The sequence below is a fragment of the Pogona vitticeps genome, chromosome 6 (assembly GCF_051106095.1).
Source record: "Pogona vitticeps strain Pit_001003342236 chromosome 6, PviZW2.1, whole genome shotgun sequence".
NCBI classification, from domain to species: domain Eukaryota; kingdom Metazoa; phylum Chordata; class Lepidosauria; order Squamata; family Agamidae; genus Pogona; species Pogona vitticeps.
This window is the reverse complement of record NC_135788.1, coordinates 110,158,696-110,176,684: the sequence shown is the minus strand read 5'-3', so window position 1 is coordinate 110,176,684 and position 17,989 is coordinate 110,158,696. Positions and strand designations below refer to the sequence as shown.

The window sequence follows — 17,989 nt, the reverse complement described above, 5'->3', positions numbered from 1 at the left end:
GTCTCCATACTGGCTGGGGATTCTGAGAGTTGCAATGCAAGAATCATAACATATCCATGGTCTGGTTTTTCCAGTTGTTTAACCCTCGTTCTGCCTCTCTGCTAATTCCAATGTATTGCTTCACGTGGTGATCTCAGGGCCGATTCTTTCCAGTGTTCCAGGCTATCTAGCAGCTGGTGTTTTCAGTCCATCTGTACAGGCATCCGGCCCCATCTATGTACAGTAAAGAGGCCACGTGATTGCCACTGCTGGGATATGCCATTTAAAACCGGTCTAAAAACAGGCTGGCCGCGGTGTGGCAAAAGATGTGTGCCAAGGCAGGCTTGGGCAACTAGTTTCAAAAGGCACGTAGTTAAAAACCACAACTGCTTAGGCACGAAAAGTTTGCTGGAATCAGCCCTCATTGGAGCCATATTTTAGTTATTCATTTGCTTTTTAATCTGACTTTTCCCTAACAATGGAACTGACAAGTTTAAAAAAAACAGGTGTGGTTGAAAATGCTGTAAATGAAAAACACAGAAGTGTAATTTTGACTCTACTGTGATATTTAAGCAGGGCGGACTTGATTTGCATCAGGTTAATTTTAATTTTAAAACTTGGGTTTTTTTTTAAACATTGTAAATGTAAAAAATATTTTTAAATCATGATTTAAATCGATTTGATTTTTTTTAAAAAAACATTGATTTTTATTCATCCTGTGTTTAAGCATAATTGAAATAAAACCAATTTTAGAAGCACATTATTATAGAAGCACAGAATCCATTCCGCTGCATTAACAGCTTTCTTCAGCAAACAGATTGTTGTCTGAAGCCCAGCTAAATAATTTCATCTTTGGGCAGAAGGACACCAGGGCAGGAGCTAACCTGCCTTCCTTGAGAATGAGCGCCACATGAGCACCACCAGGAAGGCCCTCTCTTAGCTTCCCATCCAAAAACCCTCTAAAGTTGGTGGGGAACAAGTTGCTCTCTGAACAAGTTGTTTACCATCTTGTATCAGCTTAACGACCACTATACCACCCTGAACATACTCAGTCTCATCTGCTTATGGAGGCTAAGCAGGGTTGGGCTTAATTAGTACTTGGGTGGGAGGACATGCTGGTGGACTGCAGTTACCATCATCCCTTCTGTTTATTTTGGATCAGGTTCATGGGAGCTGTAGTCCTATGAGCTCCGGAAGGTCACTATTTGCTCCTAACCCTTTACTGTACTAAATTGTTGGGGTCAATGAATATGGTCTAAATCTTGTTTTCCTTTTATTTATGTTTTTATTAGTTGTTTGTCTTGCCTTTTCTCCACTGAGCTCAAGATTGTATGTATGGTTCTCTTCTTTCCTATTTGACCCTCATAAATAAATCCTGTGTATCCCTCAGCAGTGTCCGAGGTCTCCCAGTGAGTTTTATGGCTTGACTAGAACCCAGACTTCTGAAGTCTAACTGCTTCGCTCCCACTGTGTTTCATTCCATGCTTTAACTTTGTCCTGAAGTGAAAAGTTGTTTATACATTTGCAAATGTTGGTTCTGGATTAAAGCATGTCAATTGATTTTTCTTCTGCTGGAAGCATCATTAACCTAGGTGTGTGTGTGGGGGGCAGATTATTGGTTTGGAGAAGGGGTGAGGAGCTGTTCTCAGATGCCCTATCTTTGTTTGTTTTTCCTTTTCCAACCACAGACTTATTCAGGGCTTTTCTGCGTGGTCATCAATCCTTATAAAAATTTGCCCATCTACACAGAGCAGATAGTGGAAATGTACCGGGGGAAGAAACGACATGAGATGCCACCCCACATCTATGCCATCTCTGAAGCTGCCTACCGAAGCATGTTACAGGGTATGAATTGGAAACATGGAGAAAGCTACGCTTAAGACCGGGGCAGGGAGAGATCTCCGGCTGGCTTGCTGTCGGCCAGTCCCCACGTCCCCTTTTGGGACCATTGGGCTTCAGCTTCCACATCTCTTCCACCAACATTTCGGCTGCAGTGAGACAAGATTGGAGGAGGCTGCTGTGCTCTGCGGAAGATGGGGAGGCAGGGTGGGAAATTTCAGGCAGTTCCCCATTCCAAGCAGAACTGGATGGAAGAGAGAATGTGTGGTTTTGGGGTGTGTGCTCACTGTGGTATGTCTCACAGAGGTCCTGAAATCCTGTGGTTGGTGAAGTCTTGGGTGGGTGAGCCATTGAATGTGCATCTCAGGTGCCCTCTGGTGGAGGGAGGTTACTCAGGCTCCTGCATATGAGAAGCGGCTTGCATCTGAACCATGTCATCTTTGCTTCCCCTGCAGATCGAGAAGATCAGTCTATCTTGTGCACGTAAGTGTTAGCTGGGACCAAACTGGTTTGCCTGTTTGGGTGGGGATGTAGCAGCTCTATAATTATTGTGTGCCATGAAATAAATTCTAAGGTATGATGACAATTTCCAGGGCGAGAATACTCAGAAGTGGTTTACCTTTCCCTTCTTTTGGGGCGCGTCCTGGGACTGTGCAGCTTGCCCAAGGCCACACAGGCTGGCTCTTCTGGAATGCACAGTGGGGATTTGAACTCGCAGCCTCTGGCTCTGCAGCCTAACTTACGGATCTAGCCAGCCAGCAGCTTTATAGCTGGACCAAAGTTTGTTCTTTCGTTTTGCTTGTTGCCACTGGCTTTAGAGACCTTTGTCATCCTGTGGGTGGTCTGCTCAGAATATGATAACATTAAATTACAAGTTTAATTGCCAAGTTAAGAGAGGCTCAGGTGAGCATCAACCACTAAATACTGTCTCCAGTTCTGACAATGATATGATTGTTGTTAAGTCCGAACAGAGAGTTTCCTTCTTCCCCATCCTTTCTGACAAAATGGTCTAGTCTGAGATGAAGCCGTCAGGCTTTTCTTTCTAAGTTAGAGAGAAACAAATAAATGGTATTTTGCATTTATATACCACTTTAGAGCAGCCTCCTCCAACTTGGCACCATCCAGAGATAAGAGACTGCAATTCCCATCATCCTCCAGTCACCAAGGTTCGGCTGAACTGGCGTGATTGTAGTTGCAATCTAGCACATCTGGAGGGCACCTGGTTGGGGAAGGCTGCTGTATGGTATTCATAATGTTTTCGCCACTGTTTCATCAGTTCTTGGAAATAGGTTTGCAAAATCTCAAAAAAAAAAACCCACCCCAAAACCTCAATACAGTGGTGCCTCGCATTGCGACGTTAATTCGTTCCAGCGAAATCTCAGTAGAACGAAAATGTCGTAATGCAAAAATAAAAAGCCCATTGAAACGCATTAAAACCCGTTTAATGCATTCCAATGGGCTGGAAACTCACCGTCCAGCAAAGATCCTCCGTAGGGCGGCCATTTTCGGTGCCTGTGCAGCGAGGAATCCATCCCAGAAAACAGTGGGGAGCCATTTTATTTACCCGGCGGCCATTTTGAAACAGCCGATCAGCTGGAGGAAAATCGTTGTTTCGTGAAGAATCGGTTCCCGAAGCAGGAAACCGATCATCGCAAAGTGAAAAAACTCAATTCAGACCATCGTTTTGCGATCACAATTATGATCGCAAAAAGATCGTCATGATGCGGTTTCGTCGTAATGTGGGGCAATCGTAAAGCGAGGCACCACTGTATATACAATACATTCCAACCTCTGTCTACAGAACCTATAAGGTAGGCATGAGCTGAGTGATTAGAGTGGTTGCAATGACCAGATAGGCGGGGTATAAATAGAATAAATAAAATAAATAATAAAATAAATAGGACTGAGCCAAGGTCATCCCCCTCAAACTTGTAGTTGAGCAGGATTTGTTTCCTTGTTTTTTAAGCATTTTATCCCACTTTTCATCCCAAAACCAATGAGGAAAAACCCAGATCACTTAGCCACACTGCTGAAACAACTCAGCTTCTTATCTTATCTCTCTGATCCGCAGCCAGATGGAATGGGCTGCAGGTAATGACAACTGCCTCAAGCTTTTGATATAGTCTCCAAAGTCCAGCCACTTCACTATCTCTCTCACCCGAGTATTTTTAGTATTATAATCATGACATTATTATAATCGTCCGTTAGTTCATGGCTGTGGCAGGATTTGAATCAAAACCATTCCACAGTCCTTCCTACTGTGTGACAAGTAACATGAGATGGGGATCCAGAAAGAGGGAGAATGGCATTTGATGACTTTGGCTGCGCTGCATAGAAAGGATTGACCCTCAAAGAGCATATTTGGGGGCCGTCCAGGATCCAGTCTTCTCTTTTTCTCACTTGTAGTGTGTGGTCTTCTTGGCAGGGGTGAGTCGGGTGCTGGCAAGACTGAGAACACAAAGAAAGTGATCCAGTATTTAGCACATGTGGCTTCATCGCACAAAGCCCGGAAGGACCACAGTGTTCCGGTGAGTGACCTCTGACACATGGCCTCTGATCTCTCAGCTACTTCCATGCCACTCATGGCAGGTGTATAACTTTTCTCTTTTGTTGCCCTGACCCCACCGTGCCTGAATCAGAGGGGAGCCTTTTTTTAGGCCTTTCCCTTCTGGCAGAACCTCCTGTACAGGAACTGACTTGGCCAGTTCTGGGGTCTCCCTGACCAGTCCCTCCACTCCTTTCCCTTGCCAGGGCCTGCTTGGATGTTGTTCCAAGTCAGCATCCTCAAATGCCCTGATTGTGGCAATTAGTGATAAAGTGAAGTGTCTTTTAATCAAGTGTTAAAGTACTTTCGCCTTCTCACTCGCTTGCCCTGCCCAGTCTGTACCCGTGTGGAATGCGGATACCACATGAGAGGTTGTGATATCCAGGCGGCAATGAATGCCAGAGTTTTTCTTTCTTTTCTTTTTCTTTTCGTTAAAGGAAACTGGTACATTCTTGTATCTTTCCAGTCATTCCTCCCAACCTCGATGACACACCTCACTCTGTTCTTCTCACCTTCCCTTTGTGACTGTCAGTGTCTGTGTCCGTTTTGTTTACCCTCCCACCCAGTTATGCTGGTTCTATCACGAGGCCCTTGTAGACCTCCAGACACACAGAGGGTCCTTCCTGGGCATGCTTTCCTCCTATGAAAGTAAAGCAGAAAGAAATTCACTGTCCATCTCATTGTAGAAATGACCCCTTGTCCTAGAGGGGGGGAAAGCTACATCCATCTTGAGTGAGGGAGAGTTTCTTTCCTCTTCTGTCCCCCGATGCGAGACCCAGTTCCCTATCTTCCTCACGATGTTTGTGCTACTGGACAATTTCTCAGCTACAAACCAATTCAAACTAGCAGCCCATATTTTTCTTTTGCAGAGCAGGAGAATGTTATAGGACAGCCCAAAAAATAATGACACCTCATTTGATTTAAAATGAATTGCAATACTGTACTCAAGTGCAGCTTTCCCCAACTGAGTGTCCAACAGACATACTGTGACTTCCAGCATGATGTCCCGTTGATACAGGAAGCCATCAGCAAAGAAAGGCACCTGGGGAAATGAATGGATCTTCTTTCCATTCTAAGTTTGGTCCACTTTTCATGATTCACTGGTTGTGCTGGAGGAAATACGAATAGAATGTGGGCCAGCCACATGGAAGGTCAAGGTTCTAGTTCCTACTGAAGCATTAAGCCCATTGAACTCCCTCACAAGACTGTTGTTAATTGCAATAATTATTGTTATCTATGATTGTTATTCTACTAGAAAAAGCCGAGCGGTCCCTGGCTCCTCTCTGGAACAAATTAGTTAGTCATTAGTGATGAGTTTAATTATATTCTGCCTTTTCTCCACCAAACCCATGACGAAGTACATGACGGTCTCTTTTCTCTAGCCTCACAACAGCCCCGTGAGGGAGTTCAATGGGCTTAATGCCTCAGCAGGAACTAGAACCTTGACCTTCCATGTGGCTGACCCACATTCTAATCACAATCCCGCACTGGCAATCTCATGCTACTTCTGGGGTGCACGTGATAATCAAGAGAACAGGGATACTGTCCAGCAGTGAGGGCCCTCTGTGATGAAACTCCAACCTCCACCTCCATCAGAGCTGCATCCGTGGCTCCTGCGCACAGGGTGTGTGCTTTACCCTTGGGCCCTGTTCCTCCCCGCTGGGAGCACCCCTGTGCTCCCACATTTCAGTTCTCCACTTGTGGGGTGCATGCAAACTGGATCATGCTGGGAGCAGATGGAAAACTTGCTGAAGGGTTTTGGAACTGCCGTTCCCAGCCTTCTGCATGAATTTGGAGACTTGTCCTTCTTACCATTTGGGATTGAGCCTCCGCGGTGTCTTGACCTCATCTCTGATGGGGACAGTCAAGAGGTTAGAAAAGTTAACTTTTTGGACTGCCACTCTGAGACTCTCCTTCAGTGGTCATTGGCCTATGGCTCCAGGAATCCCCTGGCCCGCAGGACCGGTGGTTTTGCTGGCTGGGGATTCTGGGAGTTGTAGTCCGAAAGGTCACTTGCCCAAGTTCTAGGGATGGCGTGTGTTTGTTTGTTTTGTATGCATTTGGGAGGGTAGGAGTTATTTTTATGGACCTTTAAGGGGAGCTGGACTTAATCTCCCCTCTGTTGTCTTGCTGCCCCAGCCGGAGTACCCGAACGAAGGCAAACAGGCAAGGAAAGCACCATGCATGCTGCTGAAATGCCAGCCCCCCCCCCCGGCCGCCCTTTCCCTGCTTCCTTTGCTCACCCTCTGGTGCTGACTGCTGGTCACTTCCATTGGCTGCTGCTCTTGGCCCTTATTTGGGCTGTAATTCTGGCTTAACCGCTTTGTTGTTGTTCTTGTTGGTTTTAAACTTGGTGTTTTTTGTTTTTTTTTTAATGTTCAGTGTTCATTGCCTTGACTCTCTTTCCTGATCAGAGCCCAGAGGATGGATTCTCTGAGAAAGGAACAAGATTCAAGCAGGTGGGAGCTGAGAAAGAGAGCCGGGACTATGGAAGCCTCTTCTCCCCCCTCCTCTCTCTCTCTCTCGGTTCCTCATCCGTGTTACTACTTTGGTCTTCTTGTTGGGTTCTTGGTGTCCGTTTGTGGTCTAATTTTAATCCTTTGGTTTTTTTGTTTGTTTGTTTGTTGTTCGTTTGTCTGGCTCCCTGCTTCCCCCATCCCCATTTTACATTTTGTGACGTCACCCCCCACCTTGCCCTCCATAGATCTCCAACCCTGCTTCCTACGTGAGTAATTTTCTGTTGTGTTTTTCGAAGGGGTGGGGGTGGGATTTTTGGGTGGGGTTTATGTACCGGCTTGAAGGGTTGTTGTTCCCCCCCATATCCAAACAGCGCCCCCTTCTGGGACCTTACAGTACCTTGGAACCTTCCCTTTTCTAAGGTAGCCGTGTCCCACCTCCCAACTGCAGCTTGAACGTCTCCAAGCATTTCCTCTGCTTTGGTTAGGGTTGGAGGCTGGCTTATAATTGCCATTTCCACAAAGCTATCTCGATGCTTCTGGGTTTGTGTAACCCTTTTTACCCGCCACCCTCTTGCCCTTTTTTTCACTCTAGGGTGAACTGGAGCGCCAGCTGCTGCAAGCCAATCCCATCTTGGAGGCTTTCGGCAATGCAAAGACAGTAAAGAATGACAACTCTTCACGATTTGTAAGTTGGCGGCGGTGGGGAAATCCTCTGTCTTGGGATGAATGCCTTTTCAAGGCATATGGACGGCAATCCTTTTAAAGAAATCAAACCCAGGAGATAGCACAGATTTAAAGCACAGACTGAATGATCAGCCATTTTCGGTGGGGGGGGAGGCATTTGTCCCCCGGAGGGCACTGCTGGGACATTTGAAAGGGGCCACAGACTGCAAACAATTCTTCACATACTTCCTTATAAGGTTTGTGATGTGATTTATACAATCCTGATTCAGCTTATATTTCTTTCACATTATGTTTGTACCTGTGGCCAAACCAAATGGCTGGCCTAGGCACATCTGAGGAAGTTCAACTGTAATACGCAAAGACTCACAGTGAAATAAATCTGTCTGTTTTTAAGGGGCCATGGTGTTTTAGTCACTGTTGTCGTTTCAAGGGCCAACAAGCAGTTAATTAATGTGATCATTTGAAAGTAATGCCACTTTCCTATTTCTCCGAAATAACTAAAGCTGTTACCTTAGTAGTTAGCTTTTAGGGGGGAAAAAACAATATGACTCTGCCTGAACAGCATGGCACAGCACCAATCAGCACTTGGTGTATCTGATAATTTCCCACCACTGAGCGAGGCTCCATCCTGAATGTGACATTTCATGTTACAGTGGCCCAGCAAAGAGAGCAGTGTTAGGCCTCCTCAAGCTTGAACTTATAATTTCACCTGAGTTACGCCTTTCGCTGTTGAAAAAAAGGAATTGATTGAAAGTAGCTTGTTATAGCTCCTCCTGAGCTGTGGGCTGCAGGTGTAACCAGAAGGCCAGCTAGCTTGTATGTAGAACATCAGAGCAAGAAACAAGGCTGACCAGCCTTAAGCTTTTCGTTCTAGCTTGTAGTGAGCAGAATTCAATTTTTATTTAGATTCTGCCTTTCCTTTTCCTTTGCTCCAGCAGATACGCCTGCCTGTTGGGCTGATTTCAGGCCTGTCAAGATAGACTAAGAAATATTGATCAACTCCATCCCACCCCTAGTTGGGCCCAGTAAGGAAAGGCTCCTTTGAGCTTCTGTAGCTTGGCAGGATGTCAGACCAACAAGCAGTATTCAGAGTGACTGTGTTCCTCGTTTCATAAGGCTGTTAAAAAAACTCTCTGATGTGTAGGTTCACCAGAAATGTACATATATGAAGGAAACAAGCTGCCTTGATGTCCCGTACATGAAGCACAGCAGTTCTGATCTCTGATCTCATTCTTCCCTCCCCTCTCTTCTGTTTGTATCTTCTAGGGAAAATTTATTCGGATCAATTTTGATGTAGCCGGCTACATTGTTGGAGCCAATATAGAGACATGTATCCCGTTTGTGAGAGGGCAAATTTCATTGAGTTGAGCTGGAGGGATTAGAAGGAGGACTCATGGGTTCTGTGGGTGGAAGGTAGAGTCTGAGTAAGAAGACGTGCAGGGTTCTGGGCGCTCAGATTCCTAATGGGTTGTAGGAAGCAAGGGTTTCTCAGTGTGGAGATTCCTGATGGTTTGGAAGAAGTCAAAACATGGCTCAGTGGGTTAGGTCTCTGGCTGCAGAGCCAAGAGTTGGATGTTTGATTCCCTGCTGTGCCCCCTTGACAAGAGCTGAGCTTGATAGTCCATAGGGTCCCTTCCATCTCTGCAGTTCTAAGAGGATGAAAATCAGGGAATGCTGGGTGCAGGTTTCCTGATAGGCCAGATCAAATAGGGAACTCAGGTTGTGAGGATTGGAGAGAGCGGGGATTTTAGGAATTTAGAATTCCCCAGCCTACACCAACCCCAGAAAGGAGAATGACACCAGTTTTATGATGAGAAAGGTTTTTGTCTGGGTGCATTTTTCTTTTGCTCCCCTATCCTTAACTCCAAATGTCCCAGACCTCCTGGAAAAATCACGAGCTATTCGCCAGGCTAAGGATGAGCGAACCTTCCACATCTTCTACCAGCTCTTAGTGGGTGCTGGCGAGCACATGAAAGGTAAATGATTCCCTTGCCTTTTTCTAAGTTGTATATACAGTGGTGCCTCGTTTAACAAGCACCCCATCTAATGACGAATCCGCATAGCGATTTGTTTTTTGCGATCGCAAAAGCGATCACATTGCAATGTTTCTAATGGCAAAAAAACGCTTTGCAATGACTGGTAAGCTGTTTCGCTTACCGATTTTCGCATAGCGATGTTTAAAGACAGCTGATCAGCGGTTCCAAAATGGCCGCCCTCTGTGTTTTCGCGCCCATTCCTCGCTTACCGGGCAGCGAAAATGGCGGCCGTATGGAGGATTTTCGCATAACAGTGAGTTTTTGCCCATAGGAATGCATTAAATAGGTTTTAATGCATTCCTATGGGCTTTTTTATTTCGCATAGCGACGATTCCGGATAGCGATGATTTTTCCGGAATGGTTTATCGTCGCTATGCGGGGCACCACTGTATAGGGAGACGCTCCTTTCCTAATGGTATTAGGCTATAGTTTTCTGTGAAACTGCTGTCTCCTAGCACAGGTTATGGAGAGCAACAATAAACCTAGAAGTCAGGGGTATTAATTGAGGGTGATGGAGCCTTTTGGCCTCACCCTTTAAATGTGGCTGAAAGTAAACTTAGGGGGAGGCAGTGATGAAGCGAAAGTCATGGAGCAGCGGTGTTAATTGATTATGGGATGGAGTCCCCTGTACCAGAGGAACCCTCGGAGCTTTGAGATTGCCTTCAGAAGTACAGTTTTTGCTTTAGAGGTGCTTTCTTCTGGAACCTTTTAGGGGAACTGCTGCTGGAGCCGTTCAATCAGTATCGCTTCCTTTCCAATGGATACCTGCCCATCCCAGGGCAGCAAGACAAGGAGATCTTCCACGAGACCATGGAGTCGATGCGCATCATGGGCTTTTCCCACGAGGAGATACACTGTGAGTTCTGTTTCCACTTGTGTGGAGGGGCAGGGAAAAACAGGCACCATCTGTTTTGCTCAGTACTGAAATTTCTGGGGTGTTCACAAGCAAGGAGACTGATAGTGACATCCAGGCACTGCTGGGTCTTCATTGCTTGGTAGGTAGAACTGTGCTGTCTTTCAGCACAATGTGTGCAACTGTGGCCAATGTGGCTAATTGCTGCTAATTGTGTCTTCTCATTTACTCACCTGAGTGCAGTTTTTAGACATCTCTGTACAGTAGGACCGCAGCATCCATGAGATGTTGGTTCTAAGCTCCCCTCCATGGATGCCCAAAACCTGTGGATTAGACATGGGGACGAATATAAAAACGAATTAGGATGTTCCGCCAATATCCCTGATTCATCAGATATTCGCTGCTTCGTATTCTTGGAGGCCAGAGACTCTGACAAATTCAAAGCAATTAATATAACCCTTTTATATTTGTCCCTTCATCTATCTATCCCTATCTGCTTATGCTGCCTCAGATCAGCTGTTCCTCAGGGGCACAAACAGAGAGGGATTTTCCCTTCTGGCAGCTTGCTAAAGACTGCAAGAAGGGGAACGTACCCCGGGGCTGGGGGATGGCTTGGATTAGGCTTTCGCCCTCTTTCTATGCCCCGCAGAGGTGTAGGAAGAGGGGGAAAGGGATCAACGCATTCCCTCGGCTCTGCTCCCTTTGCAAAGGCAGTATAGGTGGGGAAAGGCTTTGGTTGGCTTTCCCCTTCTTTCTATGCCCCGTCTTCCGATGCTGCCATCCCTCTTATCACAATATACCCCAAACAAAAAAACATGCTGATCATCATAATCACCCAATTTCCTGAAAAGGACAGAAGCTGATCCCTCAGCTATAAATACTTAACTATCCAAATAAACTGCACCAGAGCAGAGACAAGAGTTCTGACTCCTGTCCTCTGCTGGCCACAGAGACTGGCGAAACGTTAGGACGAACAACCTTCAGAACATGGCCAAAGAGCCTGAACAACCCACAACAACCACAGCTCTTTTGTTGATGCTTTTAAGATGGCATAAAGTGAGCTCCACAAGGGAGGTGGAAAACCAAAATAAGGATAATTTGGTTACTGTGATTTGGATAACCCAAAACTGGCATGTCCTGTGTGCTAGTGTCAGTTGTAACATCACCTCCAGTGAGTTTCGTAGGTGAGACTGTTGTCCGAGTAAGCCCTGTGACTTGAGCCTGCTATTTAAAACAGTGAATGACCATGAAGGTTGTGTTTGTGCAACAAATGTGAGTGGGAGCCTTGGAAAAGTTCCTTTTTGGAGGAGAACAGCTAGAATTCCAGAGCTAGCAAGGCTGCTGGCCATATTCCATAGTATGTGTGTCTGAGATGCCAGGAGATGTCATCCAAGGAAAGTAAAAAAAATCTTCAAAGTCTGTTTGCTCTGAGGACTGGAGAAGGAGGGAACAGCATACATTAGTCTATGTCTTCTTCCTTACCCAGGTATGCTACGCATGGTCTCTGCTGTGCTGCAGTTTGGAAACATTGTCTTCCGTAAAGAGCGGAATACGGATCAGGCCTCCATGCCCGATAATACAGGTAATTAGGGGGTTTGCTGAGTTTGATGGGGAACAGCTGGCCTGTGGGGAAGGACACCTGCTCAAGACTTAAATTACAGGCAAGGTTTGCATCACCTTTTCAGTTAGGACTCACTTGGAGCAGATATAAAGTTATCTTTTTAATGCAATTCCCTGAATACCTACCATACATCTTCAAAATAAGTTTCCACAGTAATTGAATGAATAATTGTCTAATATTGACCCCGAGATTGCAGGGAGTATATTTAAAACATAAACTTTAATAAAATATGCACAAGTGACCTCGAATCAGAAAAAAATGCATAGAAAAACATAGTGAACAGTATGTGTCTCTTGCCTTCTGTAGTGGCCAGTTCTAGTAAATACATCCTGGAAATCCATATAAATGTGTATTTCTGGGTTTTTTAATTTAATATTTTCAGGTAGTGGATGAGGGAATTACAAATGCTGATCCAGCAAATAGACGGATGGATCAGGTCAGATAGATGAAGTCATGTTGGTTAAGAATTACCCGCAGTGACCAAGAAGGAGTCAATGAGCTGGGTTGTATTATCATGTTTTATTAGAATTTTATTACCCTGACTGATCTTACCAAGCTATAATTATATGTATCTATTTTATATTGATTTGGTTTTACTGGTCTTTGACCGTAATAAAGTATTCATTCATTCAATGAGCTGAGATGATGCAGAATTGAAATTAAAGTTCTCTATCAGCTATTGTAAGCAGTCTGAACTGTAAGGAGTGTCTGATCAATAGAGGGAGGTTTTGAAGTCCTTAAGGGTTCTAGCAAAGACACTGCTTTCCTGAGGCAGATATGGTGTTGTGTCAGGGAGAAAGTACTACAGAAAAGGTAGAAATACTTGTAATCACTTCTTGGACTAAGCAACACGCAGTGACTGCAGCCTGCTGTTTGGATTAGCAGCAGCATGTGAATCTGGAATCTGTGCACATGATAATCTTGAAGTTCTTCATCTTGTTCCATGTCCTTTGCAGCTGCTCAGAAACTCTGCCACCTTTTGGGCATGAATGTCACTGAGTTCACACGTGCCATCCTCACCCCCCGCATCAAGGTTGGCCGAGACTATGTGCAGAAGGCACAGACGAAGGAACAGGTTGGTAGCAATGACGATGGCTGGGATTTGGGTGAGTGGCCGGGTGGACACAAGCATTCTTGATGTAGGAAGGAGGGTTTGCCAGGGCATTGAGGATGGCGTTGAAGGTGTAGAGGCCGAGCAGAGCCTGGTTCAAGTCTTGCCTCATCTTCCCTTCCTAGGCTGACTTTGCTGTTGAAGCATTGGCCAAAGCCACTTACGAACGGCTCTTCCGCTGGTTGGTGCATCGGATCAACCGGGCGCTGGACCGAACCAAGCGCCAGGGGGCATCCTTCATTGGCATTCTGGACATAGCAGGGTTTGAAATCTTCCAGGTAAGGGAAGATCTGAAAAGGCAGCTGACTCAGGAATGAAGTTTCTTTTAGATCTATGTTAGTATCTCAAGTGGTTCTTTCACTTACCTACCCACTCCCATTCTATGGAGGATTCTGTTTGGCCTAACTAGCTTTGCCACCTTTCAGGCCTTTTAGTAAGCTTCCCAGGGCATCTGGTGAGTCATTGTAGGAATCAGGATACTGAGTCAGCTGGACTCTTTGGCCGATCCAGCATGAAAATTCCTGCCCCACCAGAGTGGGGTCGCGTTCAGCTTTGATGACAGTTAGTGCCCTAAAAGATGACCAGATCAGTTCCCTAGAGGACTAAAGATAAACAGTGATGGCATCAAGCAGTAGATCCCAGCTAGGTCTGGGTGGCTTTGGTCAGCAGTAGATGCTGTAGAATTGCTGAAAAAATTGCAAGTTGTTCAGTAGGAGATAGATAGAGAGAGAGAGAGAGAGAGAGAGAGTCAAAACCTTGGATTTTATTGGTTGCGATGCATTGCTAATTTTTATTCTATATTTTATATAGATGGATAGATAGATTGTGTGTGTGTGTGTGTGTGTGTGTGTGTGTGTGTGTGTGTGTGTGTGTGTGTGTGTGTGTGTGTGTGTGTGTGTGTGTGTGTGTGTGTGTGTGTGTATATATATATATATATATATATATATATATATATATATATATATATATATATATATATATATATATATATATATATATATATATATATAGAATAAAAACTAGCAATGCATCACTTGCAATCTATAAAATCCAAGGTTTTGACTGTTTTCCCTGAATCCAGAAAGAGACATCTAGGGGAATATGTCGTCATAAACTGATTTCTCTGTTGATTGTCAGTTCGATAGCTGTTACCTTCCTTTGGAGAAAGTGCATAGTCTGGTTTATCTTGACACATGAAGTATTTGGTAAAGCAGGTATATCAAGAATCATTGCCTCTGTGATCTCTGGCTGAGTGCTTTCTCCCTCCTTTCTTCCCTTCTTCCAACCTTCTGCTCTTCATGCCCTCAGCTGAATTCCTTTGAACAGCTCTGCATCAACTACACCAATGAGAAGCTTCAGCAGCTTTTCAACCACACCATGTTTGTGCTGGAGCAGGAAGAATACCAGCGGGAAGGGATTGAATGGAACTTCATTGACTTTGGCCTGGACCTCCAGCCGTGCATCGACCTCATTGAAAGACCAGTGAGCAATCATAAGATCAAAGGAACAAGATATGAGATACCATGGGTTATTTGTAGGGGTGGGATTTCTGTACTTCGTGGATGACGGGTCCATTAATTCCCCATTCTGGGAGTTCTAATTTCCTGCACCTTACAGAGACCTAAATGTGACCCACCTGGGAGAAAGGCCTTAGCTGGATTTCTTTGAGGTCTTCGCTAGCCCTGGCCCCACCCAAGATTCCTATTCCTGCCCCAGTTCTTGCCGGGAGCTTTCTAGCTAAGCCTCAAAACTTTCCAGTTCAGGTCTCCACAGCCACATTTAGGTGTCTGTAAGGTGTGTGTGTGTAAATCAGGTAAAACTCAGAGAATTATGGCATCTGTAGTCAATAGAATCTACCCGTATCACTCGATCGAGTCAGGAGGTGAGGCTGAGGAGCTTGACGCCAAGGGAGGCCTGGAGGAAAAAAACAAGAAACCAGGCCTTCTCAGTGGTAGCTCCTCGCCTCTGGAATAATCTTCCTCTGGCGATCTGTGTGGCCCCTTCACTGGGCATCTTTAAAAACCAATTGAAAACTTGGATGTTAGGCAGGCCTTCCCCTCAGCTATTATTGGATTTATTTTTTCCTATTTGTTTCCATCTTGAATAACTCTATTACTGATGTTTAAATGTTGTTATATTTTTATATTGTTATTATATCGGTTGGAAGCCGCCCAGAGTAGTCAGTTGACTAGATGGGCGGGGTATACAGTAAATGCAATAAATAAACAAATAAATAGTTCAAGAAATAGGAGAATCCCATCTCTGGTTATTTGAGGAAAGAACAGGAGAAGTCTGTGCTCTGCTTATGGGAAAGAGAGATTCTCCTTCTGGTTCTTCCCTCTGTTCAAATTGACAACAGTATTAGAATCCAGGAAGCTGATGGTCAGCTCTAAGAAGGAGACCATCCCTGAAATTTTACTTGGGTCTGTACATCCAGCAGAAGGAGGTAATAGCAGGGAATGGCCTCTCTGATCACAGGTTGGAGAATTGTATTTGCTTGCTGGTGCTTTTACGTTCACGCTTGCAAGGAGGAAATGAAGGCAGTGAGGAACAGATTAGGCTGGAAACTTTACACGATGGGCTGATATTTTATTTTACTGGTAGGAGAAAGTTGGATCCATTTTGCTAATTGTGGCAATTAAAAAAAGCTTCCCCCATAGTGGCAGTCTGACCCCCATGGCCTTGCCTGCCTTGCCTCCTCAGGTTGCTACCATCCTCTGCCAAATACAGAGTGTACATTGGTTGCTTTCCACTCAGATGTGCAATGCCTTGCGCACTTCAGAGCCTTGTTTTGCTTGCATATGTCATATAGGCTTTTGTACTTGTACTCATGGCGATGCATGACTACTAGGATACAAGGGTAGTTTTAAGTCTGAGCATTTGAGAATCCTGTCTCCAAAATTTCTCTTGATCTCTGGAGAGAAATTGATCCTAATTTTATTTGGGAGAACAAGATGGCTTACCAATCTGATCCTACAGATTGCCTAACTTCTTGCGTTTTTCCATGTAGACCAGGTATGGACCACATCTCAAGAGTCCATGGGCTCCTGTTTATATTTTCCAGGACCTTAGGAGGCCATACCCTGAATGCCTTCAAAGGGATTTTTGCCCCAGGTGCTGAATTCCATCCCTAGAAGCCTCTTGAGGAGGCACAATTTGCATTTAAACATAATACCACCTCTGTGGACTTACTTTAGACCCTTAGAATTCTTTATAAAGAAACATTATAAGAAGAATTATAAAATAAAGATCCTTTATAAAGAAAACAGGATGTTATTATCTCCTCACCAAAGGACAGAAAAAAGAGGCTTTTTCAGGCCTAAAACAGGGGTAAAATTAGATTTAAATGTCAAATTTTATCCTCCAGAAGCTTTTGGAAGTGCCCCTTGCTGTTTAAGGAGCAAAAATAATTGGGACACCCTGGAGAAGCCATTTGCAGCCTGTGGCCCTTAATTTGCCCATCAGTGTAGTAGACGTCTCCTTTCCACTCGCCCTTCCTAGGGATAATATTTTTCACTTCTGCTTGCAATCCCCATTGTGCCATTCTTAAGAGTTCTGAACTGTATTTTGGTTTTCCTCAGGCAAACCCCCCAGGGGTGCTGGCTCTTCTAGATGAGGAATGCTGGTTCCCTAAAGCTACAGATAAGAGCTTCGTGGACAAAATTATCCAGGAACAGGGGAACCACCCGAAGTTCCAGAAGCCCCGGCAGCTGCGGGACAAAGCTGATTTCTGCATCATCCATTACGCTGGCAGGGTAAGGTGTGCCCATGGCGAGGCTCCCCCCCCCCCCGCCCTTTCCTGTTATATTGCCCACACCCAGTTGCCTGCTGTTGTCCTGTTTGCAGGGAGGAAAAGCCCTCTTTCTTTATTTTCCAGCACTTCTTGTAACTGGGTCTCTTATCACTGTAGTTCCCATCGTCCCCACCCACCTTGGCCCCTGAGCAAGAATGGTGGAAGTTGTAGTTAATGTCTGTGGACCCCAGGTTGGGAACCTTTGGTTCTGGCAGCCAAAGCAAAAGTGTCTTAATGAAGATTCATAGCTCAGTGATCAGCCTGAAGTCTGAGGTTCAATCTTAATTAAAATGGAATTTAGGAGCGTATGGACCTGCCAGTATCCCTCTCTATTAGTTGGTGTGCTGGCTTGGACTGATGGAAGTTATAGGCAACCATGCTTGGAGGGCTATACAATCCCCATTCCTGTGTCTCTGGTAATAACACTAAAACAAACAAACTCAGGAGCCTGTATAAGACTGCTGCCCATCACAAAAATTATGAGGCTGAGCTAGATGGACTTGAAAACATACCTGGTATATAAAGCAGCTTTTATATATACAGTGGTGCACCGCATAGCGACGATAATCCGTTCCGGAAAAATCGTCGCTATCCGGAATCATCGCTATCTGAAACAAAAAAGCCCGTAGGAATGCATTGAAACCCCTTCAATGCGTTCCTGTGGGCTTAAAACTCACCATTATGCGAAAATCCTCCATACGGCTGCCATTTCCACTGCCTGGTAAACGAGGAAAGGGCATGAAAACACTGCGGGCGGCCATTTTTTTCCGGCGGCCATTTTGGAACCGCCGATTAGCTGTTTTTAAAACATCGCTATGCGAAAATCGGTAAGCGAAACGCTTACCAATCATCGCAAAGCGATTTTTTGCCATTAAAAACATCGCAGTGCGATCGCTTTTGCGATCGCAAAAAACACATCGCTATGCAGATTTGTCATTAAATGAATTGCTCGTTATGCAGGGCACCACTGTACATCAAAGCAAGCTGGAAAACTACACTTTTGGGCTTCAGCTCCCAGAATCCCCCACCCAATGGTTTCTGATAACCCTTCTTGCCTTCATTTCTCTTC

At 45.1% G+C, this 17,989-nt stretch overlaps 1 protein-coding gene across 9 annotated transcripts in view; it reads left to right on the top strand.

Moving 5' to 3' along the window:
• Positions 1 to 17,989, top strand: part of LOC110081888 (myosin-10) — a 68,816-nt gene that overhangs the window by 16,940 nt on the left and 33,887 nt on the right. For 4 of the 9 annotated variants that reach the window (XM_072976784.2, XM_078377071.1, XM_072976782.2 and 1 more), the window contains exons 3-15: positions 1,668 to 1,824; positions 2,274 to 2,301; positions 4,244 to 4,346; positions 6,503 to 6,529; positions 7,415 to 7,507; positions 8,773 to 8,836; positions 9,384 to 9,482; positions 10,255 to 10,398; positions 11,882 to 11,977; positions 12,973 to 13,091; positions 13,253 to 13,405; positions 14,436 to 14,609; positions 16,709 to 16,882. In XM_072976784.2, the coding sequence (XP_072832885.2) occupies positions 1,668 to 1,824; positions 2,274 to 2,301; positions 4,244 to 4,346; positions 6,503 to 6,529; positions 7,415 to 7,507; positions 8,773 to 8,836; positions 9,384 to 9,482; positions 10,255 to 10,398; positions 11,882 to 11,977; positions 12,973 to 13,091; positions 13,253 to 13,405; positions 14,436 to 14,609; positions 16,709 to 16,882 (1,431 nt within the window). Of the gene's footprint in view, positions 1 to 1,667; positions 1,825 to 2,273; positions 2,302 to 4,243; positions 4,347 to 6,502; positions 6,530 to 7,067; positions 7,089 to 7,414; positions 7,508 to 8,772; positions 8,837 to 9,383; positions 9,483 to 10,254; positions 10,399 to 11,881; positions 11,978 to 12,972; positions 13,092 to 13,252; positions 13,406 to 14,435; positions 14,610 to 16,708; positions 16,883 to 17,989 lie in introns of all 9 variants that reach the window. The other 5 variants (XM_020798995.3, XM_078377072.1, XM_020798996.3 and 2 more) reach the window with 2 other exon arrangements.